The sequence below is a fragment of the Rhinolophus sinicus genome, chromosome X (genome assembly GCF_036562045.2).
Source record: "Rhinolophus sinicus isolate RSC01 chromosome X, ASM3656204v1, whole genome shotgun sequence".
NCBI lineage: Eukaryota > Metazoa > Chordata > Mammalia > Chiroptera > Rhinolophidae > Rhinolophus > Rhinolophus sinicus.
In genome coordinates, this window is record NC_133768.1 from 117,624,484 (window position 1) to 117,640,038 (window position 15,555).

General features: G+C 36.5%; 1 protein-coding gene and 1 long non-coding RNA gene across 2 annotated transcripts in view; one reads left to right on the forward strand and one right to left on the reverse strand.

The window, feature by feature from the left end:
• The window catches only part of LOC141569549 (uncharacterized), a 156,566-nt gene that overhangs the window by 105,781 nt on the left and 35,230 nt on the right, over positions 1-15,555 (forward strand). The gene's annotated exons all lie outside the window — the stretch shown is intronic.
• Positions 1-15,555, reverse strand: part of ABCB7 (ATP binding cassette subfamily B member 7) — a 50,496-nt gene that overhangs the window by 28,872 nt on the left and 6,069 nt on the right. The window contains exon 2 of the mRNA XM_019747975.2: positions 1,020-1,106. Coding sequence (XP_019603534.1) covers positions 1,020-1,106 — 87 coding nt within the window. The remainder of the gene's footprint in view (positions 1-1,019; positions 1,107-15,555) is intronic.

Sequence of the window (15,555 nt, forward strand, 5' to 3'; positions counted from 1 at the left end):
CCCTCTACAGCTAAGATTGCGAACAACCTGCCGCGGGCTGCTGTGCTACCGTGTGCCACCATGAGCAGCAGGTGGCCAGTGTGAATGGCCGGCAGCCAGCGTGAGCCGCCAGCAGCTAGCAAGAGCTGCCATGAGCAACCGACGGACAACAAACTATCTCAGCCGGGGGAGCACAAGGCTCATAATAGCAGCCTGGGCCAGGGAGCTGTGTCCTACACAACTAGACTGAGAAACAACGGCTTGAATCGGAGTGGGATAGGGGGAGGCGGAAGAAAGGGGGGGGAAAAAACCAAACATATTTGTTCCCTTGCCAATAACCCTAAAAATATCATCTCTACTTAGAGATACCACATATCAAGTGATTGGGTCAAGTAGGAGGAAGAAAATAAAGACAAGCACAGAGAAAGTGCCAGATGGAGAATTGTCTAACAGTGTTTCAACGACATTTTTCCCTCACTCAGAAAAAGTATAATAATACAATTAAATCTTTTCATTTCAGTGGCTCTACTGATTAGCTTGTCTGTATGATGATAATAATAATAATGATAAAGAATATGGATAGTTAAATAAATGGATCAGGTGGATGGAGGATTTACCATGAAACTAGGGGACATTCCAGGATCTTTCTAAACTAAGTGTTCAGAAGGGAAAACAATAACCTTAAAACACACACCCACATGCATACAAATTACTTATAAGTGCTAAATCTAATCTACTTATTTATAAGGCTAGATTATATAACAAGCATCCTCAACCAATGCTATTTTAAATAAAGAACTAAAATGTTTAGGTTGATAACTAAGGTTTTTCTTTTTTGGTCAATCGTAATTTTTTTGTTTGTTTTAAGCCAGAAAAAATCTCATCTAAATAACCATGATCAATTCACATGGTTTTGTATTAGAAAATCTGCAGTTACACAAGTCAATCGAAAGAGTCTGGAATATGGTCATCTCTGATATACCTTCTATGCAAGTACAGTCATCTATAAGAATCTCCAGTTACTTGTTATTGGCTCTTACCCCTTCTTTCGGGTCTGTGTGGAGTCCTCCTCCTGCATGACCATGCCAACATGTCCTCTTTTCTATCACCGGCCATGTCTGGAGAGCCTAGTTAAAGATGATACCAAGCCATCTGTTAGCCATTCCAGAAATTCAGATCTTTAAAAATCTGACTTAGACAGTATATCAGCCTTCTTACTGTCATTTGCTAATACAGTACTATGTAATCTGTTACTCTATCATTTGCAAGCAAAGTATATTACACAGTTAATTGATCATATCCCACTTGCTTTCCATATGTATACATTTTTGCTTTACAACTTAATAGTTGATTTTACACAACTGATTATTTTTCTTATTGTTCTGGCTCACACATATATGTTTAGAAACAAGATATCTTTTAACACTTCACAGTCTTTCTCATGCTATAGTAATTTACACACGTTTTGTCTTTCCTACTACATGGTAAATTTCTCAAGATTAGGGACAGCTTCTTTTATCCTTGTGTCTCCCATGGTACATACCACAGTGTTTGCAATATGGCGAGGGTGGTAGATTTCAATGGTTGTTGGATTAGCTTATGAAATAGAGCTATCTACAAAGTTTTCAACTAGCCTTGAAAATATTCAACCTAGAACGAATGGGTAAATTACCAGAAACACACTATCTTCCAAGACTGAATCAAAGAAACAGAAAATCTCAACAGACCAATTACTAGTAATGAAATTGAACCTCAACAATAAAAAAAAACGACAAACACAAGTCCAGAACCAGACGGCTTCACAAGTGAACTCTACCAAACATTTAATGAGAATTAATACCTATCCTTCTCAAATTATTCCAAAAATTTGAAGAGGAAGAAATGCTTCCAGACTCATTCTACAAGGCCAGCAAGCATCATCCTGATACGAAAACCAAACACACTACAGAAAAAAATTACAAATATCCCTGATGAACATAGATGCAAAAATTCTTAACAAAATATAAACAAACTGAATTCAACAATGTATTAAAAAGATTGTCAAATTTTATAATAGAAACTTATCCAAAGAAAACAAAAATGAAAATGAAAAGATTATCTGCACCCCTGTGTTCACTGCAGCACTATTTACAATAGCCAAGATATGGAAGCAACCTAAGTGCCCATCAATAGATGACTGGATGAAGAAGAAGTGACACATATATACAATAGACTATTACACAGCCATAAAAAAGAATGAAATCTTACCATTTGCAACAACACGGATGGACCTAGAGGGTATTATGCTGAGTGAAGTCAGACAAATACCACAAATACCATATAATCTCACTTATATGTGGAATCTAAAGAACAGAATAAACAAACAAAACAGAAATAAACTCATAGATACAGGGAACAAACTGACAGTTGCCAGATGTGGAGGGAATTAGGGGACTGGGTGAGAAAGGTGAAGGGATTAAGAAGTACAAATTGGCAGTTACAAAATAGTCACAGGGAAGTAAAGTACAGCACCGGGAATATAGTCAATAATATGGTAATAACTATGTATGGTGCCAGGTGGGTGCTAGATGTATTGGGGTGATCACTTTGTAAGTTACAAAAATGTGTAATCACTATGTTGTACACCTGACACTAATATAATAGTGTATGTCAACTGTAACTGAAAAATAAAAGACTATCAAAAAATATACTTTAATTTTGTGAAATTTGATTTGAAAATTAGAGGGTTGGATTAGATGCTCTCTAAGGTTCCTTCCAATTCTGAATTATATGATTTTTATGGAATGAAATGAAAAGGCTGCTGTTATTAATTGGACTTTTTTTTTACATTGCGTGTTCACCACCGAGAGTCAGTTCTCCTTCAATCATCATATATTTGACCCCCTTTACCCTCTTCTACCACCCCCCTCCCCCTTCACCCTCTGGTAACCACTAAACTGTTGACTGTGTCTGTGAGTTTTTGTTTATTTGTTTGTCTTGTGCTTTTGTTGCTTTCAGTTTTATATCCCACATAGCAGTGAAATCATATGGTTCTTAACTTTTTCTGTCTGTCTTATTTCGCTTAGCATAATAATCTCAAGATCCATCCATGTTGTCGCAAATGGTACTATTTCATCTTTTGTTATGGCAGAGTAGTATTCCATTGTGCATATATGTACCACATCTTCTTTATCCAATCATCTATTGAAGGACACTTTGGCTGTTTCATGTTTCGGCCACCGTAAATAATGCTGCAGTGAACATTGGAGCACATATATCTTTACACATAAATGTTTTCCTTTCATGGTCATTTTGACCTTGGGGAAAAGCCAGAAGGTGCACAGTGCCAGATCCCGTGAATAAGGTGGATGAGGATACACCATGATGTATTTGACAGAAGTTGCCATACCAGAAGTGATGTGTGACACAGGGCATTGTCATGATGGAGGATGAAGTGAAGACACTCACATAAGAAGATTTCCAGAACTGCTTCAGAAAGTGGCAAGAACAATGGCATAAGTGTGCTGGAAGTGAGGGAGAGTATTTTGAGGGGGACTCATGGCAATGGGTCTTTATTGTAATAAATTTTTTGTATTTAAACATTGACCATATTGTTTGATCACATCTCGTATTACTAAAGATAACAGACATGACTCATGTGCACAGATACCAAATAAATGCAGTACTGAAAATTACAATATGTCAGTCTATTTGAAGATACAGATAAGTTAACATGTTTACAGTGGAAAGTCCTGTTTATTTTACATAAAAAAGAAGAAATTCTCAAAGAACCTAAAAGTTAAGGATTCTGTGGCCTCCAAGCATAATAATGCATGCTCTCATTTAAATCAGCACTACTCACCCACGAATCGTTAAAAATATGAAGCCTCAGTAAGCAGTGGCATATGTATAATATCTTACTCTGTGTAAACATTCAATAAATATTTATAAAATGAATATCAACACCAAAACCACCAACCTAACAGGCAGAATGACCAAGATGCAAGTGAGGAGGCTAATAAAATTGAAAACAATTCCATTACAATTATGTTCTTCCTTTAAGGTAAAAATCCAATCTTAACAAGAAATCATCCTATTAAATAAGTTCTTTAGCAATTACTAATATGATTGCATCCTTTTTTACAATAGTTAATTTTCATAACTCAAGTTATGCTCAGTGTTTATGAAATCTGAAGAATTATCTAATAATAAAAAGAGATCAAGAACAATTTATAAACTGTTAATCCACCAGGGATTTTGGGGTCAATTATACATTCTGCATTCCTGAAACTTTGGAAACAAAACTATATTTATCACTCTCCATCTCTGATGCATGCAATGCTTAACAATATCAAATAGTCGTGTAAGAATTTTTTTATCACCTGATCATGACAAAACCTAAAACATTTAAAATTAAGCTCTTAAAACATTTTTAAAGAGAACCTGTTGTAATTTAAAATTCCATTTAACCTATTTTAAAAGTATAAAAGCCTCAGATAAATGTTGTTTAAATTTGTTTGTTTTTTCCAACTGCCTATAAGCTAGCTGAGAAGGAGAGAGGGTAACAGGAAGGGAGAGGGAGCAGAGGACCATGAGAGGGGGTAGAGGGGAAATAAGAGGAAAGGGAGGGGAAGAAGATGGTATACTGATTTCTTAGATTTTGTAATTATATTTCTCATCTGAAAGTTGAGGGATAAAGGATTTCCTTCATTGTGTTAGATATTCAGTAAATGTTTCTTGAATCAATGAACAAATGGCAGCATAGCAATAGAATTTTGGACAGCTCACATCACCTGGGTCTTCATTAATTAAGCCACAAAAATCATCACGTTGAACTCCATTGCTATAAAATCTGATGGCTCTAGAAAGGGGTTAGCAAAGTTTTTTTCTCTAAAAGGCCAAATAGTAAATATTTTAGTATTTGCAGGCATTTAATCTCTGTCACAGCTACTCTTCTCTGTCACTGTACCATAAAAGCAGCTATAGGTAATATATAAATAAATGAGTGTGGCTGTGTTGAGATAAAACTATTTATGGACATTGAAATTTAAATTTCATATAATTCCCATCTGTCACAAAAATTATTCATCTTTTGATCTTTTCCCCAACCATTAACAAATATTAAAAAAAAAAAATCTTAGTACGGAGGCATCGCAAAAATAAGTAGCACACTGGATTTGGTCCAAGGGCCACCGATTGCCAGCTTCTGCTCTAGATGACTTCTCAACATCCCTGCAGCCTACAAGGATTCTGAGAGTGCCACAGCAAAACAGCTGCACCAAAAAGTAGCTGCTGCCACTGCCACCAAAAACCAACTCAGGTAAAAAGATATCCACAGACTCCCTCTTCCTCACCCAGTGCTCCGTTATCTACTTAATTTTCACATCTCTGGGGGCATGACACCAGCAGCAGCAAGGCCTACATAGCAGATCGCATCAAAATCAGCAGAGTTTTTATGTTTGTTCACGCAACTTCTGTGAAGTTTAGCTGTGGTTCTCATTCATATAAGAAACTCATTTATGACATTTTTGTCATCGTGAAACTTAGTCACTGCTTCACATTTCAGCTAAGTGGTGTGACATTCCATGCTGTTTGCTAACTGAGTAACAAAGAATTATAAGTCAACTGCCAATTTCAGAATAAAAACTAATGACTGAATACGAAAAGGTAAGAAAAAAACTTCAGAACCAATTCATGTTAAATCATGATATTAGGGGACAAACGCATAAAGAGAACTTTGTCACCAAAGGTATATCTCAGACACAATTAATAGTGAACCATTTCATTGAGCTGGCTTACTAGAACCCAAGAACTTTTGGAAACTGGTATGAATCTCAGTACTTCTAAGAGTCCAACCCTATTGTGTTTATGCATTTCACACTGCAGCTAGAATGCTGATAATGTGAAGGGAGTTGAGAAAGTGAAATTCGACCTATTTTCTGCCATTTTACAGTTTCAACTTTCAGTAATTTAAGATTCTCAGGGCCAGCCCAGTGGTTCAGGTAGTTGGAGCACCGTGCTCCTAACACCGAAGTCACTGGTTCAATTCCCACATAGGTCAGTGAACTGCACCCTCTACAGCAGGGGTGTCCAAACTTTTTTCAACGTTTTTCACCAAGGGCCATATGCAGTAAAATACACAAACAGCCAGGCCACTCACTCGAGGTGAAGTACATATTGCCTCACCTGGTTTATTTAAGTAAACTAAATATATTTTTGGAATTTGCTGCGGGCCAATTAACAATGGATCATAGGCCACAGTTGGCCCACGGGCCACAGTTTGGACACCCCTGCTCTACAGCTAAGACTAAACAACAGCTCTCCCTGGAGCTGGGCTGCCATGAGTGGCCGGTGGCCAGTGTGAGTGGCCAGCAGCTCGCGAGAGCTGCCGTGAGCTGCTGTGAGTGACCGACCCGACAACTGACGACCGACTGCCTCAGCTGGGGGGAGCGCAAGGCTCATAATACCACCATGGACCAGGGAGCTGTGGCCTATACAACTAGCTTGAACCGGCTTGAAGCAGAGTGGGGGGGGGAGGCGGAAGAAAAGGTGGGGAGAACAAGTAAATAAATAATTGCCATGCTATCAACATACATTTAAAAAAAGAAAAAGATTCTCCCTCTTTGTGTTTACTAATACATACTTGGGCAAGAACTCACAAGCATTTCTTAACTCTAACTTCTATAACAGGACAATTGCATCATTAGCAAACCTGCCACTTTATTTACTTATGTTTTTCTATAAATGCTCATTTATGTTTATTGCTCTTTATGGCTAGGTCAGACTGCCAATGATGAGTAAATTACCCTGAAAAATTCATACAAGATAGGATTTTCATTTACTTGGGTTATTCTGCAAGGCTCATTACGCAAGTCATATCCAGAATACCTTGATTGTCTTTATAAGCATTCCAACAAAGTCTGATAACAGGCAGTTCTTTGGTAAGAGATATGTGATATAATCTTTGCTTATAACAGAAATGCAGAAAATCCAAAAGAGAATATTGATGTAAAGACAAACCGAACTTCAGAGCAGACGCATGATTCCTTGTGTGTTCCTGCTGAGCACTAGACGAAAAAAGAGTTTTAAAGAAGGTACAGGCACACCTCGGAGATATTGCGGGTTCAGTTCCAGACCACCATAATAAGTGAATATCACAATAAAGCAAGTCACACGAATTTTTTTGGCTTCCCAGTGCATATAAAAGTTATGTTTACACTACACTGTATGAAGTGTGCAAGAGCATTATGTCTAAAAAACAATGTACATACCTTAATTAAAAATACTGTATTGCTAAAAATGCTGTCCATTATCTGAGCCTTCAGCAAGCCATAATATTTTTGCTGGTGGAGGGTCCTACCTCCATGTTGATGAAAAAGTAACACAGACAAAGCACAATAAAGTGATGCCAAATTAAACAAGGTGTGCCTGCATTTGGTTTTGTGAGTTTTAAATTCCTTTGGCTTAACCATATTTAGTCTCTTTCTAGCATGCTGGAAGTTCATTTCTATTACAGAGGTAGGTAACATGGACATTTGGGGCTGGCAGTAATCTGACACAGCTGTCAACATTGGTGTCTCCTCTTTACTTCCTCACTATTCCTTCTTTGTTCCTCTTTCTATGTTTGGTAGATGTCTCTTTCTCATCTGCCTGGTTTTAATTGTTAGTTTAGCACTGCTAATGGCACTCCAACCTGAGAAGGTTGCTCACCTCTATTCCATTAGCTCCTCATGGTCTAATTGAACACATGATAGAAAATGCAATGGTATTTTCCTGGTAACACAGTTATGGCCCAAAACAATTGAATTAGCTTCTCAAATGAAAAAAGGCACCTTTTCAAAAGATATTGCACCCTCTCAAACATACATACACAAAAATGTCTTAATCTTGCTGCCTCTCATTTACCTCATCTATCTCTTCGAGCCCTGAAAACCTGTCAGTTTTTTCTAAAAATATCCACTCTTCTTTTCAACACTTTGAAAATCCCGTAAGATGACCATAACTCATACAATGGCTAGAACACTTATTTTCACATAACGCCAGGAAGGAAACTGACAGCTCTCTTAAAAGCATTTCAAGAGGTGTTTTTTTTCTAAATACCTTCAAGAGAAGCACCTAGAGCCTTAACGTCTCTACAATGTTTCAAGAGTAAACAAACCTTGCTCTAAATTGCCCTACCAACCTTGTTAAAATGGATTCACTGTTGCAATACAAAAAGGTTTCTATCTTACACACTGTGCTCCACAAAAAAATTATATACATGATCCTATGCTTTAGGAGTTTATAATCTCAAACTGACAGATGCAGGCATAAATATCACAGCACAACAAATGTAACGGTAAGATATATCTCAACTGCCTTCCCACCCTCATCCACCTAAAAAACAAAACAAACAAAAAAACCTTCAATTGGAGTTCATCCCTATAGACGCTTAGCCCAGAACAAAACAGCAGATTGACTGAAGGCCAGGATAGTTATTATTTTATTCACTTTCTGTCTTTTCACTGTGATATTGGTATTTTGCATTATAAAGCAATGTGGAATAGAAACAGCTATACTATAATCATTTTTAGTAAGAACAGCTCACTGAGCGTTCACTATTTGGCTGGTATCTATTATTATTATTATTATTATTATTACCATATTACAGACTAGACACTGAGGCTCAGAGACACTACCTTGCTGAAGTTCACACAGCTAGTAAGTAGTGGAATGGAGACGTACATTTCTAACATTATATTAACAATATCGGTAACATTACTGGGCTTAGTGATTTTACTGTCTGTCATCTTCCTAACTGATAACTTTGAACACAAAGGTAGCATGAAAGCAAAAGCAGGATAAAGAGCTACAAGACAGAACACAATTAACAAAAATGGCAATAGTTAAGTCCTTATCTATCAATAATCACTTCAAAGACACACAGTGGCTGAATGGATTAAGAAAGATCCAATTACGCTATATACAAGAGACTCACTTTAGACTTAAGGACAAACAGGCTGAAAATGAAAGGATGGAAAAAGGTATTCCATGTAAATGGCAACTACATCAGACCAAATACACTTGAACTCAAAAACTGTCACAAGACAAAAAGGATATTGTATAATGATAAAAGTTTCAATTTACCAGGAAGATATATCAATTATGGATAAATGTGCACCCAACCAACATCAGAGCACCTGAATATATGAAACACACCTTTGACAGAAATGAAGGGACAAACACACAGCAACACAGTAATAGATTTTAATAAACCCTCATTTCCATAACGGGACAAAAATACAGACAGAAGATCAATAAGTAATCAGAGAACTTGCACAACACTACAGACCAATGAAAACATTCCACATAACAGCAGCAGAACACACATTCTTCTCAAGTGCACGTAGAACATTCTCCAGGATACATCACATATTAGGTCACAAAACAAATTTAAAAGACTGAAATCATACAAAGTATTTTTTCCACCCAAGATAGAATAAAACTAGAAATTAGAAGCAGAAGGAAATACAAATTAAAACCATAGTGAGCTATCACTTCACACCTGTTAGGATGGCCATTGTGAAAAAACAAAAATAACAGCTGTTGGTGAAGATGTGGAAAAATTGGAACACTGTGCACTGTTGGTGGGAATGTAAAATGGTGCAGCTGCTGTGGAAAATGGTATGAAGGTTCCTCAAAACGTTAAAAATAGAACTACCATATGATCCAGCAATCCCAGATCTGGGTATTTATCCAGAAGAATCAAAATCAAAATCTCAAAAAGATATCTGCACTCCCATATTCACTGCAGCATTATTCACAACAGCCAAAATGTGGAAGCAACCTAAGTGTCCATCAATGGATGAATAAAGAAAATGTCAAACATACAATGGAATATTACTCAGCCATAAAAAAGAAACCCTGTCGGGCGGCCAGATGGCTCAGTTGGTTAGAGCACGAGTTTTTAACAACAAGGTTGCCAGTTCAATTACCACATGGGGTGGTGGGCTGCGCCCCTGCAACTAAACATTGAAAAGAGCAACTGGAGTTGGAGCTGAGCTGCACCCTCCATAAGTAGATTGAAGGACAACGACTTGGAGCTCATGGGCTCTAGAGAGACACACTGTTCCCCAATATTCCCCAATAAAAATAAAAAGAAAAAAGAAAACTCAAGTAACAAGTGAGGTATGTTAAGTAAATGTTGAAAGAAAGAAGGAAAAAAGAAAGAAAGAAAGAAAGAAAGAAAGAAAGAAAGAAAGAAAGAAAGAAAGAAAGAAAGAAAAAGAAAGAAAGAAAGAAAGAAACCCTGTCCTATGAGGCAACATAGATGGACCTGGAGGACACTATGCTAAGTGAAATAAGGCAGTCACAGAAGGACAAATACTTCATGGTTCCACTTATATGAGGAATGTAAAGTAGTCAAAGTCATAGAAGCAGAAAGTAGAATGGCAGGTGCCAGGGGCTGGGAAGTTGTGTTCAATAGGTATAAAGGTTCAGTTATACAAGATGAATAAGTCCTATATATTTTCTGTACAACATTGTGCTTACAGTCAACAATACTGTACTGTATAGTTCAAAATTCCTTAAGACTATAGATTTCATATTATGTGATTTTTACCCCAATAAAGAAAAAAATAGTTAGAAACCATATGATGGGGGAGATGAGAGGGCAGTGGAAGCATAATATTTTCATCTTCTTGAATTCTCATATTACAAACAGAATAACTATACAAAACCAAGAACAGAACTTATGAACATTTACAACATATAAGGACACAAGAAATCCTCCTTGAATCTCAAAATACAAGCACAAAGAGAGAAACCACCAAGAGCCACATGATGTGCACCATATCAACGATGCTGTGGTAATAAACAGGCTGTATGCAAACCTGAGAGCAGGAGAATACGCACATAGTATTCACTGTAAAATTCAGTGGCCAAATTCGGAACAGTAGGTGAAACAGGACAGGCTCGTTTCCATCCCAATAGTAGGTAAATGCAAGAGATCTGGGATACTAAACTCTGAAGGAGCTGGAGCAGTCTAATCCAAGAACTCTCAAAACTGACCAACAAAGCTCCCTCTCAGGACACAATTAGGAGAAACTACTGGAAGCGGAATTAAAATTAGGCAGGACAAGGACAATAGAAAGGAGGGGAAAGAGGGCCAGGATATCACAGAAAACAAGCTGGAAACAACACAAAAGGGAGCTCTGTGGAGTTAGAAAATCTAGCTGAACCAAGCCTCCTCCTAAAAGCTCAGGCAAAGTCATTTCACATAAAAATGAGCAACAGAAAATGACCAAGATCAAACCCCATAGAAACTTAGTATGAAAATACAAAATAAACCCATAAAGACACATGTGCTCCAATGTTCATTGCAGCTTTGTTTATGGTGGCCAAGACATGGAAACAACCAAAATGTCCTTCGATAGATGAATGGATAAAGAAGTTGTGGTATATACACACAATGGAATACTATTTGGCGGTAAGAAAAGATGATATAGGAACATTTGTGACAACACAGATGGATCTTGAGAATATAATACTAAGCGAAATAAGTCAGACAGAAAAAGCAGAGAACCATGTGATTTCACTGATATGTGGTATATAAACCAAAAACAACAAAAGAACAAGACAAACAAATGAGAAACAAAAACTCATAGACACAGACAATAGTTTAGTGGTTACCAGAGGGTAAGGGGGGTGGGGGGGGTTGGGAGATGAAGGTAAGGGGAGATCAAATATATGGTGATGGAAGGAGAACTGACTCTGGGTGCTGAACACACAATGGGATTTATAGATGATGTAATGCAGAATTGTACACCTGAAATCTATGTAATTTTACTAACAATTGTCACCCCAATAAACTTTTAAAAACATGCAAAATAATAAACACAATGACAACGCTATAGACAAGAAAAGCATAACAGAAAGACATGCTTATAAAACAAAGTTAATTTTTTTAAAAGGCACAATATATGAAAGAACATAAATGAAAATTGGGTAATCCCAGTAATAAAGATGAGAGAGCTCAAGAAAGAATTATGAATAAAAGGAAAAAAACACATTTTAGAAATAAAGCCCAAATTACAAAGAACACAACAGGAAACAAACAAATGCAAATAAACTCAACATACAATGTCCTAAGGAAAGCAGGTGAGAAAGAAGAAAATGCTAATAATCAAAAATAAATAAGACAAAAAAGGAATCAAGGAAAAGTGACATAATTAAAGATAGGAAGCTGAGATCCACCATGTGAATAATAAATATAACTGAAGAAGAAAATTAAACATACATCAATGGAACAGAATTGAGAGTCCAGAAATAAACCAATACATTTATAGTCAATTTTTGACAAGTGTGTCAAGAAAAAAATAGAATAATACTCTTTACAACAAATGGTTTTGGAGCAACTGGATAGTTACATACAAAAGAATGAATTGGACCTCTTAGCTGTATACACACACACACACACACACACACACCCTCAAAATAGATTACCAAATTATAAAAATATAAACTATAAAACTCTTAGAAGGCAACATACATAGAAGGATTTTTTATTTTTGTAGTTTTGGGGTGGATTCTTTATGGTTTTCTATATATATGATCATGTCATCTGCACACAGAGACAATTTCACTTCTCCCTTTCCAATTTGGATGCCTTTTATTTCATTATCTTGCCAAATTGTTCTGGCTAGGATTTCTAGTACTATGTTGAATAAGAGCTCTGAGAGTGGGCATCTTTGTATCATTCCTGATCTTAGAGAAAAAGCTTTCAGCTTTTCACCATTGAGTATGATGTTAGCTGTGGACTTGTCATATATCGACTTGATTATGTTGAGGTACTTTCCTTCTATACCTAATTATTTGAAAGTTTTTTTTTAATCACAGAACATTGAATTTTGTCATATGCTTTTTCTGCATTTATGGACATGATCATATGATTTTTATCCTTCATTCTGTCAATTTGGTGTATCACTTTTACTAATTTGCAGCTGAAGTGCCAGGCTCTGGAACACCAGCATGCATGCCCAGTTAGTGGGGTGGCAGTGCAACAGCAACTCCTTCTTGGGGGGCAGCAGTGTCCCTCTCTCTGGAGTGAGGGGTTCATGGTGGTGATGGCTGTTGGTTAATTCAGTACAAAAGTTGCCAGTGTCTTCAGGGGAAAAGTCCGCTAGAGTCAAGGCAGAGAAACACTGAGGTCCTCTGCTGTGAAAGCTGCAGGGAGGCCACAGCTGTTGCAGGTGCTGTTGAGGTCCTCAGCAGCACAGACTGCTGGGGTCCCCTCCACAGAGCAGACCACTGGGGACCACAGTGTCACCCTCCACATGGCTGATACTGACAGCCCTTGCACTTGTTTGTTTCTAGCCTCTCCAGACATTGCCTCAGCTATGCCCATCTCCCCGGCAATCCCTTCTGTATGGTTAGTGTTTTTTGTTTTGTTTTGCTCCACTGTGGCGCTGTAGTTTTTAATTAAACTTTGGAGTCCAGCCCCCCACCCACACACACACACACACACACTCCGGTCTATTTTTCTTCATTGGTGGCTGCCTGTTGCTTTTTGTGGGGGACAGAAAGCTGATTATCACCTACTCCATCATTTTGCTGACGTCTCCTGGGACATGAACATTTTTTTAAGGTTCTTGTCCCATTTGGCAAATTGCCCTCCAGAAATGCTTTGCCAACTTACATTCCCAGTAGCACTGGAGGAACACTGGTTGGTGTGTGTGTGTGTGTGTGTGTGTGTGTGTGTGTGTGTGAGCGCATGTGTTTACTATTGTCAATTGAATAAAATGCAAAAGATTTGTCTGTTGTTTATAACTCATATTTCTTTGTTTTTACTGAATTTGAACATCTTTCCATTATACTTATTGACTAGTCATCCAATATTTCTTTTTCTATCAATGTCCTGGTAACCTCTTTATCTTTCAATAGTGATCTGAATCTTAAAAAGTTCATTTGTATGAGTTTTCATATATTATGCCTATCAATTCTTTACAGGCTTTTTATGTTAAGAAATTGATCTTTTTATGTCATCTTTGAAAAGGAAATATATATTTACATCATTAAATTCATCCATTTGATTTATTTCTTTGCTCTTATACTTACAAAATCCATTCTTACCCTGAGAGTAGATAAATGGTCATATCACTTATTTTCACTGATTTAAGGTTTTATTTTATATTTAATCATTAATTCATTCACAGTTTATTTTTGTATATGGTACTAAGTAAATAAGTCTTTTTGTCATGATTCAAAATGTAAAGAATTGAAAGATTTAAAAAATATGGAACAATCTAAGTGTTCACTGATGGATAAATGGGTGTAAATGTGTACATATGTGTGTGTGTATGTATATACACAAATGTACATATATACACAATAAAATATTAGTTACCCATAAAAAAAGGATGAAATCCAGTAATTTGTGATAACATGGATGGAACTCCATGGTGTTATGCTACGTAAAATAACTGAGACAGAGAAAGACAAATACCATAGGATCTCTTCTAAGTGGAATCTTAAAAAAAAAAAAAAAAAAGTGCATAGGGAACAGAATTGTGACTACCAGAGACAGAGGTTTGGGGTGGTAGAAATTAATAAAGTATTTTAAAAATCATTTTCAAATATAAAAATAAAACAAAAACTCTGTATGTCTTTCTTCACTTGTTTCAAAAACATTTCTGCTATCTGCAAAAGTCCTAAATCTCACTTAATCACAATAATAAATTCATATTACTTTAACAGTTGGCCTTAAATAAAACTTAATTCAACCCTCAACCTTCTTCCTTTTCACAAATGAAAAGATTATTTGGTATATAGTAAGTGAACAATAAAGACTTGTTAAATGAATAAAATAAATGAAGATCAGAAAAGGGTATATGACTTTTCAAGATCTGAGAGTTAATGGAAAAATCCACAACTGGCAAAACCAGGTTCTAGATTCTCTTGGAATAGGTGTGAAGGTAGAGGAAACCAAGATCTGAAAACCTTATCTGAGTCCTCAGATAACCAAAATTCATTAAAGCCAGTTTCCTTTAGTTCTATTACTTAGAAAAGCACTCGTTAAAACAAATTTTGCCAACACGTATCTCCTTGGGATAAAAAGGAATTTGTCAAACACTAAATTTATATTTAAGTCTCTTTCAACATTTGATATTTGGTCTCATTAACCTCCCTGTCTATGAATATGCCAGTACCACACTGTTTAATTTATACACAGTCTAGTATCTGGTAAGCTAAGTTTCTCCCACCAAAAACAATGCAGTACTCTTTTTCTCCAAAATCTTCTTGGCTTTTCTCACCAGTTTATTCTTCCAGAGAAGCTGTTAAGATAATTATATGAAGGGCTCCTCAAAATTTCCTGTAGGGATTTCTACTGGAATTCCATTAAAGCTATCAATTAATTCGGGGAGAATCAACATCAGCATAATATTGAATATTGCAGTATTTTCTCCATTTCAGATTTTTTAAATGGTTTTTCAGTAATGATTGCTGGTTTTGGCCACAAGGGTCTGAAACAGTCTATGTAAATTCATTCCTAATGTGTCTATATACTGTTGATATTGTGAGAGTTCCCCCCACACACACCATTATATTCTCTATAAACTA